The sequence below is a fragment of the Antechinus flavipes genome, chromosome 1 (assembly GCF_016432865.1).
Source record: "Antechinus flavipes isolate AdamAnt ecotype Samford, QLD, Australia chromosome 1, AdamAnt_v2, whole genome shotgun sequence".
NCBI classification, from domain to species: Eukaryota; Metazoa; Chordata; class Mammalia; order Dasyuromorphia; family Dasyuridae; genus Antechinus; species Antechinus flavipes.
This window is the reverse complement of record NC_067398.1, coordinates 109,400,836-109,418,362: the sequence shown is the minus strand read 5'-3', so window position 1 is coordinate 109,418,362 and position 17,527 is coordinate 109,400,836. Positions and strand designations below refer to the sequence as shown.

Genomic DNA, 17,527 nt, shown 5'->3' with positions numbered 1-17,527 from the left:
CAACACTGTATACTATTTTCTTTAATGTGGAGAAAAATGCTCATCACTCATTACTATGTTTTCCTTTAGTTTAGGAATATCTTAGTACTATATTTTTATCCCTTAAAAGTGCTTTGAATTTAGTTTTATGGCGACTTTACTCAAATTAATGAAAAATATTGAATATATTTAAAATGAATTCTTTTAAAAAAATTAATTAATTCTTAACAATACACTGCATTGATGTACTAAGTTTTATGTGCACATAAAGCCACCTGATGGACTATACCTGTTAAATGTCTCAGTTCTAAACTATTTAAATTATACTCAATTTCAATTTTCTCTTAAAAGTGCTTATTAGGTAAGGAAAACATTTTATTTCATTATTCTTCTCCCCCCCCCCCTTCAAAGACTATATATACATTAAGTACTTTACTATGTACAAATCACTGTGCTAAATACCAGAGATAAAAATACAAAAAAAAAAAGCAAAATCATTTTTGCTATCAAAGAATTAAGTTTAGTAGAAGTCAATACATGTATAGGTAATGCATCTTCTTTAGTGTTGTTTCCATCAAAATAACAAGACAAGTGTTGTATAAAAGTCTTAATACATACCAGGTACTATGCTAAGTGCTAGGGAAATACATGTGAACAAAAAAATCCTGATCTCACGGAGCTTATATTTTAAAAGGGAGTTAAAAGGAGAAGAAAAGAGAAGATACTGGTAGATAGTGACAAAGTCTGGAGTACTTGAAGCACAGTTAGTTGGGAATGAAGCAAGGCCAGGCTGGACTAATGGAGATCTTGGGAAGAATTCACCAGCTCCACTATATTCTTAAAAGGGATTCCTACAACACAAAAAACACTGCAATTTGATTCGCAACAGTTTTATAAATAGAAAAAAAATTATGGCCACAGACTACATCCTTATCCTCAGCTATCCATTTCATTAAGAATGATAGAATATGTGGCTAACTTAGTGTAAAATTCTGTATAATTTTTGCATATTAAGATAAAGACACATAGATAACTAATTAATACATCAACTTTTTCATTTCATCCTTTAATACACACAATGATAAAATAACTGTCATGCTAGTATGTGTCATTTTTTGTGGGTGGTAATTTGCCTATCTATAGCTATGCTTCTATTTCCTAGAGGGTCCTGGATTGCCTCCCCATTTAATTTGTTATTTCAAGTACTATGAACTAAAAAAATCAAATAACCAAGTTTGCTAGACTGCAAGCAAAACAATGGACAGGATCTGGGTAAAGTTCCTAAGTTTTAATGTTGATTGAATAGATATCAATTTTGGTTGTTTATAGGGAAAATTCTGAAGGATTCTTATATTAGTTCCTAATAGATGAGTTGCCAGATAAATGAACTTCAAATAAACTGTTTCTGTACAAGATATTGAGAATGATCTATTATAAACAATGGACAATTTTCTTCATTATTTTAAAATGATTATATGTCTTTCCTAGGAGGGAGCAAGCAATTATATACTAATGAAAGGATGATAGGGAAATTTTTGTTCTGGAATACATAACATTATTTTGAGATTTAAATAAATTTAAAATCCATGAGAGAAGCTGAAGTTGCTTTCAGATGATTGTAAAATTCAACTATCTCTTTGCCAAATGGACCACATTACAGAGGTTACAAAATTTTACTTCTACTGATAGAGACTAATAAATGCATTTAGACAAAACCTATATTTAGACAAAAACTATAGATTAAAACAAATAGCTTTGAAAAAACTTAAGTTTGATATATTACTTATGTGTGAATATGGAAACTGATAAATGTTTAGAAAATAAACAATGGCTTTGCCTACCTGATCCTGGAAAACCACTACATTTTAGGAATGACCTCTCTGAATGAGAAAAGATTCCAAAAATCTCAATCTTTCCAATTTTATTAAGCCTTTCCCAGAGTGGAAAGGATAATCAAGTTTTCTGTTTTCAAAGAACATCCTTGCTGTTACATGCTACATGTCAAATGAGAATAAGAAGACACCCATAAGAGAAATCAATAAAAAACCAAAGTCACAAAGAACTTGTCAGCAAGATGTACTGTGGATAAATAGAATAATTCACCCTTGGATAATCCACAGTTTATTATATCATTTAATCATTTGTATTAATGAAATCTAAAATTAAAGTGGCACTTTTTAGGGGCAACTAATTTTCAGTCAATAACAGATGAACTTTCCTAAGTAAAGCCATACTTCATCAAATATTGCTAACAGATTCCATGAAAACATGTTACGCAAAATGAAATTGGAGGGCAAGACGCTCCATAGGAACACAGCTCAGTGCAGTAAAGCTGGAGCCATTTGAGAATCATACTGTACTTGTACACCTAGTGAGACTCAAGAGAAAGGCACTGAAATGAGATAGTTGGGTAAGGCAAGGAAGCCAAAGCAGAGTCAAGTCTATTTGGTTTTGGACAATAAGCCTGATGGCATTCCAAAATGGTAATAATGGTTGGTTATAGCTTTCTAATGTTATCATGATAGGATGCTGGTAGGAGGAAATGTTACATATGAATTTACCTCAAATAAACATAAACCATTTGATACTATGTCCCAGTTTCTAAACTATCATAAACTTAAGGATTTTCTAGGCATATACTCATGGAAGTGATCAAGTACTTCAGATTATGAGTTGACAACAGGAAAAACAATTTTGGCCTGGAATTAGGCAGGGATCAAACCTGGAAGCTAGAAAAAGCTGGGCCTGTGAGAAACAATCATTCAGAAAGCACAATCATTTTCAAAGATTCTAAATCTTATATATAACATTGAAAATGAAATATTTTCTAAAATATAAAATTAAATTAAACGAATTCCAATTTTGCCAAATAGAGATCACATTTAAAAACTAGTCCAAAACAAAATTTAATTCTATAGTCAATTCTTAAAAATGTAAATTGATAAATAGATAATTTAGATAAATGAAATTTGTGTTTTATTATACCCATTTAAATTCTGAGGGGTAGCTGAGTATTTATAGTTCTCTGATTTTGTAAGTGTGTATTCTTTAAGTTTTTGTATTAATTTTAAAATTTTTTAACTTCATCATTTGGGCTACAGGTATGTGAGAAACAATCCATATATGGTATTTGAAAACAAATTGGATTTTCTTTTTACAACCACTAAGGACATTAAATCTGTTTGCAACAAACACAGAGTTTTACCTTCTTGTCTACGATAGCCATTTTTTCATTTGCCACAGGATCTGAAATAAGAAAACATCATATGCCATGCTGTAGTTGTCCTAAACTTTGTTTAAAATGTTGTCTATAGATTGTTTCTGTCATACCAATAAGCTAAGTCATCAAAATGTAAAAGTGCAAAGACTTTAAGAAGCTCTAACACCATAATTTGTAGCTTAAGATTATTTATACTTGACTAAAATCTACTTTGTATTCCAAAAACCTGATAAGTATTTTCTTTTCCTTAACTCAATACGAAGGTGAAATAATAGGTACTTTCCCAGGATAGTACCTAATAAACAATTTCTTTTAATCCTGTGACTGCTGACAAGAGTTGATCAGTAGTAAAAATATGGAGCCTTCTGTTTAAACGTACTTTTTAGAGGTTTCATCAAAAAATTCCCCTTATGTGCTAGGACTTTTAAATCACATATGATGATTTAACAAGTTACTTTCATAACATTTGAATAAATTGGACACTTTCTAAGAGATTAATATGACATCATTTACCAATCAAAATATAATGAACCCCACTGATAAAAATTTTGGTGGACATAGCCAAACTCCTACTCAAAGTTTTCCTTTTTCCTTCCTGCGTCTAAAGTATAGTAACTTCTCAGGCTAAATAATCTGTCCTACAGTGTATATAAATAAAGAAAATGAGGCATTTCATAACAGGGTTCCACCATATTTATATCTTTAATTTCACCACTGAATAGTTTCAATGCATAAGCGTATTATTCATTAATCTATTTTTTTGAAAGCTGTTAACATTTTTCCTCAAATATATATAACGTATTAACATAAAAACACATATTTATAGGGACTTTGGCATGTTTACATTTAAACTTCTCTAACACACCCAATTTTATTTTATCTCGCAAGAAGTGGGAATTGGCAAACAGGGAAAAAAAAGTGTGATTCAAAGAAAAAGGTTCAACAAACTATGTCTATCATGGTAGCTTTGTTGTTTTCATATAGAATAAAAAGAGTCTAAGGAGAATGAAGACATGAAAAGAAAGTTTAAACAGCTTTAAGCAAATACAGAGTTATACGTATTCTTATGCTTAGAAAATTTGTGAGGGACCACTGATTGCCCTATGTGTTCATCACATGAAGACAGAATATGGATTTTGGCTCTTGATGCTGGTGTCTATACTTGCTCTATTTTAGCTTAATTTAGGGAGAAAACAAAAGTATTTTCAAAAGACTGAGACTAAGAAATCTAGATCTTATTTTAAGCAAACTAAGATTGGTCAGCTAGGTGGCACAATGGATAGACAAGACAGCTGGACCTGAAGATAAAGGTCAAATCTGCGTGACCTCAGACACTAGCTGCATGAATCTAGGCAAGTCACTTAATCTTTTTCTGCCTCAATTTCCTCATCTGTAAAATGCAGATAATAAAAGCCCCTAATCCCTGTGTTGTTGGACAATAAAATGAGATAATATATGTTAAATATTCTACTACTACTACTATGAATAAATATTTAGAAATATGAATGCATCAAAAAAGAATCAATTTTGTTACTTCAGTTTCACATCAATATATTTTCATCCTATTCATCAAATAAACTGCAAAAAATATGTTATTGCTTGTTAACTATTAGCATTTTCATAATCCTCACATAGATCTTTCCTTTCATCCCAGTGAGAAATAGAATCATGTTGAAAATTTGAACTATAATGTTATACAGAAAAAAATGGTACTTTGTTTCACTTGAAAAGCAATATGGTGCAACTTATCTGTTGGGAATAAGGCAATCTGGGAATTCTAGCTCTACCACTAATTAAATATATAATTGTGAGGTTACCCTGGATCAGGAGCTCTTAAGCAGGAATCCAAGAACTAGTTTAAAAAAAAAATTGTGATGGCTGTATTTCAATAATTAATTTTCTTTGTAATCTTTTATTTTATACATTTAAAAACATTCTGAGAAGATTCATCACACTGCCAAATAGGTACATGACACTAAAAAGATTAAAAACCTCTTGTCCTAGATGATGCTCTAAAATGTAGGATTCTTTAATTAAGCCTTGACCATCTTCCAATATTAGAATTACAATTAAAATACATTTTAGATTAATATGCAAAGTGTGATCAAGAATTTGACTCACAGTAAAGTCCTTTAAGCTTCCATTTATTTTATACATATCTTAAGAATTTCTAACCTATAGTACAATTGAAAGAGGAAATTAGATGGAGGCTAGAAGATATTTATAGAGGCTAACTTACTGAGAATGTCAAGAAGTACTATATGACAGAAACAAGACAGAAGTATAAAAAGCAAAAAAATATACATAGTAAAGTCATTTACAGAGTAAAAAAAAACCTACATATTTTGATAATCTCCAAGAAGATACTGCTAGAGCATAATAAATGATATTTACAGTAATGACTCTGAGGCATAAAGAAAGGGGGAAATGACAATCTCAGACTTGAAAGGGAGCTCAGGAAGGTACCTAGTTCAACTCCATCTGAGTAAGAATTCACTCTACCACATGTGACAAGTAACCAATCAGATTTTATTTGAAGATCTTTACAAACAGGAATCTCAGTGATTGCTTAGATTCCAGTTTTGGACCACTTATAATTGTTAAGAAGTTTTTATTTAAATTGAAGAAACAATCCACAATGTTTATAAGGAGGCAAGGGAAACTGAAAGGTAACTTTAATTTGGTTAAATTCTCTATACATTAAACATCTGTGCTGGAAGAGACCCTGAAAATCACCTAATACAACACCCCTCTTTTTTTAGATGAAGAAATTGAAGCCCAGAGAGAAGTTATCTGTCCAAGGTCATACAGATAGTTTCCAGATTCCTAGTCCAGAATTTTCCCACCCACTTACAATTTAAATCTTTTCGAGAGCAAACACCTTTTTAGATATGGTCTAACCAAGAGAGAACACAGTAAAGCAATTATTAAACAATGTTTAATGTATGGCAGTCTTTACTAATCTAAATGTGCTACAGAATTTCTGATTGTAGAGGAAAATATAACTTACCTCTAGCCAGAATTCTCTCAAAGTGTAATTTCAGACAAAGTACCCTAGAAGCATAGGGTGATTGTATCCAAACAACATATAGAAAGTTAGCTAGACCACACAAGGGAACTTTTTTCTAAGTAAATTTTAAGACAACAAAGCAGGGGGAAAATAAAGCACTGCACTCTCTATTTCTTCTATAATATAGGCTTAGTTGACAATAGTGAAACTTGTTTATCCATGTAAAGATATTTTCACAAAATTACTTGCATTGGTTAAAAAAAAAAAAAAAAAAAGAATTCCTCCCTTTGGTCATTTCAATCAGTTTTCCATGAACAGGACCTCACAGGAGTTCTTGTCCACTTTTTTTCTTTCTTTTTTTTTTGTCATGGGACCCTGTGGCAGTTTGATGACCATTTTAAAGAATATTTTCAAATGCATAAAATAAAGTACATAGGATTACAAATGAAACAAAAATTCAATGAAAGTAAAGACTTTTCCCCCCTTCACTCAACTTCAATTTCACCCTCAAGTTAAGAGCCCTTGAATTATAGTATAGTTTCAGTAATGCCCATTTCTTATGGAACAATGGGCCATCTAAATCACCAGAAAATAAAATGGAACACATGAAAATATCCAAAAGAAAAAAGGAATTAGAGAATAAAAATAAAATGCATTTAAAGTTTCTCAATTAAATTCCAAATAAACTATTTATATTTCCATTCTTATCTACTGTCATTGAACATGAAAGTAACCTTATGCAGAAATAGAAAAAAAATCTCTCTTACAAAGCATTTTATAAAACTCTAATAGTTTTCTTTCTTTTTGGTGTTTTAATATTCAGCTGTACCTGAAGATGGACACAGGAATCTTGTAAGCATATATCTTACCTACTGAAGAAGAATTGTTGGTACATGATTCTCTCTTACTAGTATAAACAAATATAAGAAAAGATTTGAATTTTAACATTAGCAATCATATCACTCTGAAGGAAACTTCTTCATTTCAAAAATGGCCAGACTCTTCAGGAATTTTAGTTACAAGCACTATGGCTTTAAAAGAATTTAGTTTGAAAAGTTATTGTAAGAGTTTTAAGTTGCTGGTCATTCTTTTGTGAACTTTTGATAGCTCAAAAAAAAATTCATAGAATTATGCATTTTCCTAAGAGTTGAAAGGGATGACACAGTAAGTGCGTTAGACCTAGAGCACATGTCTTTTGACTCATAGTTCAGAGCCTTTTCTCCTATATATACCACCTACCTCACCTTCAAAATATCATGTAAGAATGATAAACTGAATAATACAGAGTCAAAAAGTTTAAATTGACTTCATTAGTATCAGCAAAACTGCTCTTTGGAGTTAGAGAATATAGGCTGCAAGCCTTAGCAATGTAATTAGCAGATGTATTTACTTAAGCTAACTTTACATTCAATTTCATCTATAAAATGAGAGAGCTGGACTAGATGATCTTGTCTTCAAACTCTTATGATCTATAAGTTTATGATACCTCAGAAAAACTCATGTTGGAAGGGGCTTTAAAAAGAAAGAAAGCAACATGATATACTGGGAAAAGTTAGCAGAACTGAGGACTGGCTTTGCTACTAATGAGTTCTGGCTAGTCATTCAGGACGGTCAGCTTCAATACTTCATCTGTAAAATAAGGATAATAGTTCCAGATAACCTCAAAGGATTGTTTAAGCATCAAATGAGAATAGCTACCAAAACTTTTTAAAGGCATTATTATTAAGTTTATTCAGACAGAATAGAAAGCATTCCCAATATTTGTACCTTTTTCTTTTGGCCATATAAGTTCAATGATGAACAATTCAAGAAAAACAAAAAACAAAAAACAAGAGTTATTGACTAAATGCGATGGCTTAATGGGTAAAACTAGAAGCAGTTGAATATTTCATTTTTGTAGATTTAGGGTTAAAAAAAACACACAAATAAAATCTGTTTTAAAAACTACATATAAAAATCACATCCTGAAAATCCTATACTAAATAAAACAGGAATCCATCATAGTGTAAAAAAACAAGGAAATAGTAGGAAAGCATTGTTAGCAAATTCATAAATCAGGATTCTATTTATAGCTTACTAGTAGGAGGATAATAAAGTTCATATTAATTAAAATTCTATATCTTGACTATAAATATCAGAACAATAAAATGCTGACAGATAAACCTTATGAAAAGAAATGTAAAATGAATGTTTCAAGTCAAAACAAATGATTATCTCAAAAAAAAAGAACCAACTTACTGGTTATTCTGCCTTGCCTAAATAATATTTGAAAGTTAATAATCTTATTCTATACATAATTCTAAGTAAACAAAAGTTTTAAATTAAGGCCATATTTCTTCATATGGCTTCATATTTCTCTTCCTCAAAGTTCACAGACTTTTTTTTTTTTTTTTTTTTTTGCTCTTTCCCTGGTTCCCAGTTGTGTTCAAAATAGCTGAGATTGCTGGAAATCTGAATGATGAGGTGTTACTAGATCTAGTAATTTTACTAAGTTTTTATTTTTTACCCATGTCTTTCAAATGTAATTGAAGTGGGGGTTAATTATAAATTGACAACATATAATGAAAATTCTTAGGAAAAACTTAAGTGACAAGATTGATGGCCTTTTTTTTTTTTTTTTAACATGTCAAAAAAAACAACAGATCTATGTAAAACTAGAAGAAGATCATAAATCTTTCCCTTTTAACTTGTTTACAATTACTTATGGCACATAACAAATATTTAATTAAAAATTCATTTCTCAGTAATGAATTTAATTATTTTAAAACACCAAGACAAAAACAAAAATCAATTATGAAAAGATTTAACTTAAAAATATCAGTCACAAAGCAAACCAATCAAAATATTGTGAAGAATCTAAGGCATTATTGGATAGAAACTAAACAAGCAAATTTAATTTATTAATCCCTGATATTGTTTTTAACTATTATTAAAAATTAAAATAACATGTTACAGAAAAAATTAAGATAAATGATGTTTCCAATTGCATCATAAATTTTCATGGAATCCAGAGAGAGTAACAAGTTTTCTGTTTTGTTTTGTTTTTAGTAATAAAAAGGCTTTAGAAAACAGCAGGAATAATATTTGAATGCTGACAACAACAGATAGAATGTTTGGATCAACACCTACCGATTTTTTCCTACTGTTTTCCAGATCTTTGAGTTCATTCTCGATTTTTGTGATTAATTCCCTGAGTTCATCAAGATTAGTGCAAATAAGCTAAAATAAAACACAAAAACATAGCTTGATAACATGTAATATAAAACACCTCAAATGTGGCAACAAAAGATGTCTTAACATACATTGAATCTACAATTAAGCTTTTTAAAATAAACAAAAAACCAGCTATTAATTTTTGCAGTTTCTTAGTTTATAATTTATAAATTTCATTATAATAGGGGAAGTTACAATTTTAATATCAATGGCTGTATTCTAAATATTCCCACCTGTTAAGAATTTGCTTTCCAGTCCAGGTTCTTTCTTAACAAGCTTTCAGCCCAAATGACAGTGTGGAAACCTGCCTTAGTTTTCAGTTTTCTCAATCACCATTAAAAAATATTGCATCAGACAGCTTTTATGTAGATGAATAAATGCTGCAACAAGTACATACAGCTGTTCAATTTAAATCTCTATTTTGGTAGCTACACAAATTAACAAAACCTAGTTATAGTAGTCAAGACTGAGGGAATAAAGACTTACATTACATAGCAGTTATTCAAAAAGTTGAAAAAAGAAGTCATTTTTTTACACAACCTACTGTAGAGTTCAAGGACTTTTAAACAGTATATTGTTTTCCTGATTTTCTTTCAAAGCATTTTCATAGATCCTCTACATGACACCAAATGAATAAAATAAATTTGTCCTAGTTAGCATCCCTGAATTAATTTTTTATTCCCAAAGCTATGGACTTTAATATTAGTTCTAACTGGTGTCAATTATAAATTTTAGGAAGAGAATTATCAAAAATACAAAGAAAAAAAAAGGGGAGGGGGTAGGTTAGCAATTCAATGGAATTTTTTCTCTTTGGAAGCTATACTCTGAAGACTATTTCAATGTATTTCACATCAGTTTTTTTTCCCCCTTAAGCATTTAAAATTATTGTAAAAATTATTTCTAACAAAAAATTTAATTATTTCTATTACAAACTGCAAGAAAATACAATAGAAAAGAAATTGTTCTTTTAGCAATGTTAACTACAAAGTGAAATTGGATCAAAGCTTATTTCACTTTTTTTTCCTACAACCTCTATCTCTATTACAATAATCTTAAATCATTCCTTAATTCTTCCGTGAGAAAATTAAAATGTTTCTCAAAGGCCTATAAAAAAAAATTTAACTTTAAAAAGCAATTACCATAGTTTCAAGTTCAGAAAATCTTTTCAACTCACTGTCCTTTATTTAGGTAAAACATTATTATGATGAACATTGCCTGTCGATTTTAGTTATAAAATTTCAGATTTTTAGGACTGATATAAAATCTCAAACCTAAAACTTAAGAAACTTCCAGATTAGAATACATCATGCATTAAAAATTGACACCTAGAGTGTGACTAAGCTCATATTTAATAATAAAAAGACAAAAGAACAAAGATATAAGAATTAAAAATGTGTGTAGTCTGGAGAACTTTGCATGAAATTTTTATGGTCCAGGAGAAAAAACTGAATTCATTTACCATTTAAATAAAAGGAAAATGTTTAGCATAATTCAAAATAACAAGTTGTTGTGCACACAAATTATTGTTTAATTATAAATAATAAATAATATTCATTAATAGTTGCTAAAGGAAAACTGCAGCCATGTGCGTTTAAGAAAGGAAAAGTAAAATGTTAGACAGTGACTAAACTTTCAATAGGTTAGCAATTCTGGTTCTAGTATAATGTTGTGTTTCTAGCTCATTTCAATACAACTTGGCTTCAAATAATGCTACTTTTTAAAAACAAGTTTCCACTATGGAGTAGATGGAAGAGACTAACATTTTAATATGCAGTACTGAATGAAGACATTAAAATCCTACAAAAAGCACTCTCAAAATTTATTTTCTCAAACTCTACTTTCTACTCTCATGAGACAAATTTTTTTTAAAATGCCTGAAAAATTTCATTCGATTTAGATAAAGTTTTATACCCATTAAATAAACCCTAATCATAGGACATTATCTAATGTCCTCTTTATCTAAAGAGGAAAACTTTTGAATTACTCAGATTATACTCTGACTATTCTACTAACATTTTGAAAGAATATTTCTGGTCAAACCAAATCAAGGGTACAAGAATAGTTTCATAACATACTATGGTCTTTTCTCAAGCTATTACTGCACCTTGGCCTAAGGGCCCATTCCTATGAGAATGTTCATTCAGATCATCCATTGCTAAATAAATAACTGATGAAAGAAGCAGAATGGATAAGTTCCTACAGTTAGCTATAATAACTAAAGGGAAATGAACTATATAGAATTAAACATTCCCTAATTTCAAGTCTGTAGGAATACATAGGCTATATCATTCTCCACTTTGCCTATACTATTAAAATCAAAATTACATACAAGGTTATTAAATAATTTACTACTGCATTGCATATTTGCAAGATTCTAGTATAAGCCAAATTATAAGTATAAAAAAGCCAAATAAAACAATATTGCCTTAAAAACTACCAAAATTTTATATTACATTTGTATTGAAGTTATATGCATATTATTTAAACTACAATAATAAAGATATGTCTATGGTATTAAAACTTAAAGATGACAGGCTACCATCTTAATAAAATTACATGTTTCCCCCCAAAGTACTACACAAAAAATTGTAACAGTAAGATTCAATTAAAAATTGTGCTGGAAGTGTTTAAAAAAAAAAAAAAGCAGTCACTTTGAAGTATATAACTTTTTTTTTTAAATGGCAAATCATGAACAGACTAGTAAAATAATTTTATTTCAGGTCTGACTTGCAGAACATTCAATGTAACTATGCTCATTACACTTTAATTTATCCAGAAAAAAAAAAAAAACAGGAAAATGTTAATCTTGCAGAATTGTCATAAAAATTAACAAATAAAAGTTTGCATTTGCAAACTCTGTATAAAAGAAAATGATTTAGATATGTCCTTATATTGGCCTTTGGAACAAATCATATCCTTTGCACAAAGTAGTTAGTACACAGCACATGAAATTTTATGTCTATTGGAAACACAGGCACAATATTTAATATTATTTCTAAAAATTAACATATTTTATGATTTGATTTTCAAAATTCTAAATATGGCATTCTCCATAATTTCCTACTGTTATTAAATCCAATTCATATTCAGTTTCTTCTTTTAAAAAGCATTAAACATTAAGAAAAACAGACTTATAAATCATAAGTGTGCTGAGATAGCATTCTAAGATGTCAGGTGGTCTTTCTCTGAAGGTGGGCAAATATATGGAGTTGTAACAATGACCACAATACAAATAGCAACTGATCTTCACATTACACTTATGTGAAACACACCCCAGGATGGTGAGTTCATGATTACACTTAAGAGTCTCACTTTTCATTGGACTTTTCTCAAGGTCACAAGCATTGTTCCTATACACACACATATATAAAGGGTTGACTGCATTTGTGTAAAAAGTATATTGCCATGCAGTTTATGGAGGCCTGTGATGCTCTCCTCAAGTCAAGATTTCTTATATTCCTGTCTGTTCTAACATATGCCTAGCTCAGAACTACATTGGGAATTCTATTTCAGAGTTGTGCCCAAAGAGATTGAGGAAATGGGGAAACACTAGACTGATGGGAGAGTAGGAGTAATTGCAGTATAAAGGCCCCACTTCAGCAGCAGGTACTAAGTAAAATACACAACATATATATACATTTGAATGTGTATCTGTACATATAAATATGTATAATAACATCCCTGGTATGTGTTCAAACTATTCTGGGGTTAGTTCTTCTGATTTGTTCTTTGTGTATTTTGGTCAATTCACTTTTGTCAGTGGCCTGACAGGTGGCCACTATTCAATTTCACTTTGAACATGATGTTAAACAAAAAAAGAAGGAAAACTTTTCTAACCTGAATCAATTATCATATTAAAATTTTATGCTAATACAAATGAAAACTGAGCACAGCAGTGTTATGTCTGTAGTCAGTGCTACTAGGGCTCTCTGAGGCTGGTCAATCTCTTCAGTTTGGGTCTTTTGAGCTGCAGTGGGTTATGCTGACGGATGTCTCTATAAGTTTATCATAAATATGGTGCATAAAAGAGGCAAACCGACCCAAACAGGAAGAGCAGAGGTCAAAACTCCCCTACCAATCAGTTGTTGGGTTGGATCCAAGTTAACTCACATTTCCAGCATAGATAAGATCATTTACCATAAGATGGAGAGATATTGCACAAAAGCAAGGCCTGTGATAGATTCTGAATGAACCAAACAAGGGCTGACAAGAGAGCAAAATCTTAGAAGGAAGCCATCAGAGTGGCAAATGAAAAAACCCTAAACTTTTTATCCTCCTGAAACCACCAGCAAATTTTATCCTCCTGAAAATTATTACCAAGATAAGTAGCAGTTGCTCCCTGGTACCATTAGGTACCTACCATGATACTGTCATAAAGGCTCTGCTCTCACTGCATTTCACTGAAAGGAGTAAAAGGAGGAGTGGGGAGTGGAGTTTAAGGGAATGAGGATGCTCCATCTCTTTTTTAGTTCCTTTATTAGAGCTAGAGGCTTTCGTTCAAAATAGGCTCAAATAAAGTGTATTTGTTAACAGGTTTTAAATTGTCCCAGTCTCCTTACACTAATGGTTGTTGTTTTTAAAATCATAGAATTTTGGAGGCTGAAGTGTCCTTAAGGGATTATTTAATTCAATCAGGTCATTTTATAAATTAGGCAAACTGAAGCTCAAAGAGATTAAGTGACTTTGAATAGAATGCCTGATTCCCTGTCCAGTGTTCTTTCCTCCATAATGCTTCTTCATACTAAAGAAGAATGGAATTTCAAATAATAATTCCCCAATTATTTCTGAAGAACAAAACTTTAACACCAATTTTCCATTTAATAAAAATTATGTGTTTACACGACAAATAATTTCTTCAACAGATTTTAAGTGGTATGCCTAAATTATATCTTAAGTTTCCTAGTAAACCACTAGTCCATTTGAAGCAAATAAACTCTCCTAAAACAACTGGTCAATTTATTTTCAAATTAAAATCATAATGCCCCAAACACAAAGAAAATAAATCATTTGTGATGCACATGTATATACATACACATATTTATGTCCCTCTCTCCAAATTTTAACATAATGAAATATTTTTAAATCTTTAATAAGCAACCCAATTTGAAAAATATCTTAAACTAACACTATATATTAAGTTTAGACTGGGAAAACAAAGAACCAATGTTTATTAAAGGGAGCTGCTAATTATCATAGTGACTTGGATTTAAATTAGAGGCAAGGAGATGAATAGATATGACTGCATAAAGAAATATAAAACACAATAGTGTTTTATGCTTACATTTTATGCCAAAGTGGTAGAATATGTAAAAATAAGAATGAGACTTGCACCATTATTACAGAATAAAATATATAATCAACGTCATTTAATTAAAAAAAGTCTGTAAAAAAATCTGGCAATCTGGTTTTAAAAAATCTACATGAATAACAATGGGAAATAAAATACATCAATGCCCTTTATTTTATATTGTGTGGGTATAAGCGAAGGCATTTGAGGTTAAGTGACTTGCCCAAAGTCACAAAGATGGTAAGTATCTGAGGTTTCATTTGAACTCAGGTCCTTCTGACTCCAGGACCAGGGCTCTATTCATTGTGCCAACTAGCTGGCTCCCACAACTAATAAATTACAAAAAGCTCCACTTAAAGTTTAAGAAATTACAATTATTCAGATTTTTACCAATTATTTTGACAGACCATTATCACTGTTCATATATAGGTAAGATCACTCACACAATGTGAAATATCTTATGTCCCATTACAACTTCATTCCTGAATGTTATGTTTCAAGTAATACCCATTTTTAATTTGTACTTACATTAAGAACCATTTATACATTAAGTTATTCTATACAAAATACTGTAAGGTATTTAATAACAATAATTAAAAACACATTAAATACCAAAGAATATTTGAAATTCTAGCAGAAATATCTGAACATGCCTACAATGATATGAAAAAATTCGAGACTCATTTATTAAATTCGAGACTCATTTTATTAAAAATTATAGGCTACAATTTTTTGGAGTTCACCAATTTCATGAGATACAACTGTAAAAAGAAAAATTCTATTTTGAAAGCTTGAAGCAAAGTTATAACATTTACCTGAAACTCTGGTACAGTAGGTGACTTTGTGACAGCTTTCCTCTTCTTTGTGATTGCTTTTTTAGATATGGATTTTTTTCCTTGCAAGATTAAAAGAGAAAAGCTTCATAATGATATTTATTACACTTCATTAATAAAAGCCAAGTTACACAGAGCCTTCAGAATTAAATTATAAGTAATAGATGGATGTGGTTAAATCAAATGAAAATGAGAGCTCAAAATCAAATGAAGTAAAAACCATTAATTACAACTATCTGTGTAGAACAAGTATATTAACAATGTTATATAATGAACACAGCTATCAGAATCTGCAAATGTATAATGTAAGATTTTACAACAGTAAATGTGGAAAACGTGTACTTTGTTGTTGTTAAGGAGATTTGAAAAAGTCATACATATTACCTAAAATATTAATATAAAAGAAAACTTAAACTTACCTGTTACATTGAATTTCTGCAGTTAGTTTCTTGTATAGATCTAGCTACACTTTGGGATTTAGTCTCTGGTTAGCATCATATGAATTCTCATAGTAGTTTTCTAATACTACAATTAGTACGAATCTAATCCCATTATCTATCTTAAGGTTAGTGTCATTGGGTAGTAAGCAATGCAGTGTTTTTTAGAAAGTAAATACCTTCAAAGTACATAGTTGTACAATGAGAACTTGTGGGAAAATCTGACTCAAAACTAAAGGAAACTAATTCATATCTGAAAACTAGTTATTAAACTTTGTAGTTTAGGCTGACAAAATTATATGCAGCATTTTACAAATAAACTCCATTTTTAATATGAAACATATGGCACATCAGTCTATTCAAGTTGAAATCTTCACTTTTTTTTTTAAATTAACAAATATATGGAGAACACACCCTACATGTGCAAGGCTTCATGATGTTACTGGTAAAAATATAAAACATCGTCCCTCCAGAAACTTATAATGCTGTTTTTTTGTTAAAGGTCTAGATAATAAGCTTCTATCAGTGTGGAGTCTCCTGATGCTGATATCCAACTAAGCTGTAGTCTTGAGAGTTGTCTGGGACATTGGAATATTAAGTGACTATTCTAGCCTAAGAGATAAATTTAGTATAGGCCAGAAGCAGAACTGACTTTAAAGTTGTCTTTCTAAATGCTTTATCATGCTATCTCTCATTACAAAGAAAATTCGTTAAAACATTTCTAAGTTCAATTTTACAGCCAAAAAAAAAAAAAAAAACAACAACAAAAAACATCCCCTCCCAAACCTTTCAGAATATAATACATTTGTCTCTTTCTTTTCTTGGGATGCAGGGGGGAAAAAAATCACATGTCTTCATAATACTTTCATACAAGCACTGCTATATAAACTAGTGCTTTCTTATAATTTAAAAATACAGATATTTAACTGAATTTCACATTTATATTTTATTAGATGCAAAGAGCTACATTTTAAGGCTATAAAAACGAACATGACATAATCCCTATTCTCAAGCTGTTTATGTCTATAGAATTACACACACACACACACACACACACACACACACACACACAAGCACCATGAAAACAATAAGGAGCCTCCATATTTCACAGAAGGAAGAGATGACATATTGGGGACATCAAAAAAAAGACTTGCTGAAAGAGATGGTATATCAACTTATTTTCATATATGCAAGATTTCAATCCTCAGGAGGGTTTTTTTGAGGGGCAGGGAGCAGTGTCATTAAATAGAAAGAAAGTCTTGGATAGAAAGTATCATTTGTGAAATCAGGTAAATTACTGGGTATATTCAGAGATCAAAGAATAGCTCAACTTGACTGAAACATAAAGGAATTTTGGGAGACAGCACTGGAAAAATTAAAATGGGACCAAAATGGCTAGTGTTTCTGTAGCACTTTAAGGTTTGCAAAATGCTTTATAAATATCATATTTTAATCTATATTTCTATAAATTAAATTTGCATTAATTATGAAAATTCATTAATTTCTTCTGTATCAGGAAGGAAATTTATATGCTGAGGAATTTAGATG

The 17,527-nt window shown here is 30.4% G+C and overlaps 1 protein-coding gene across 3 annotated transcripts in view; it reads right to left on the bottom strand.

The window, feature by feature from the left end:
- The window catches only part of KIAA2026 (KIAA2026 ortholog), a 75,122-nt gene that overhangs the window by 18,563 nt on the left and 39,032 nt on the right, over positions 1 to 17,527 (bottom strand). For 2 of the 3 annotated variants that reach the window (XM_051987619.1, XM_051987635.1), the window contains 2 exons: positions 15,525 to 15,604; positions 9,339 to 9,428 (listed from right to left, as the gene is read on the bottom strand). In XM_051987619.1, coding sequence (XP_051843579.1) covers positions 9,339 to 9,428; positions 15,525 to 15,604 — 170 coding nt within the window. The remainder of the gene's footprint in view (positions 1 to 9,338; positions 9,429 to 15,524; positions 15,605 to 17,527) is intronic. The other variant, XM_051987627.1, reaches the window with a different exon arrangement.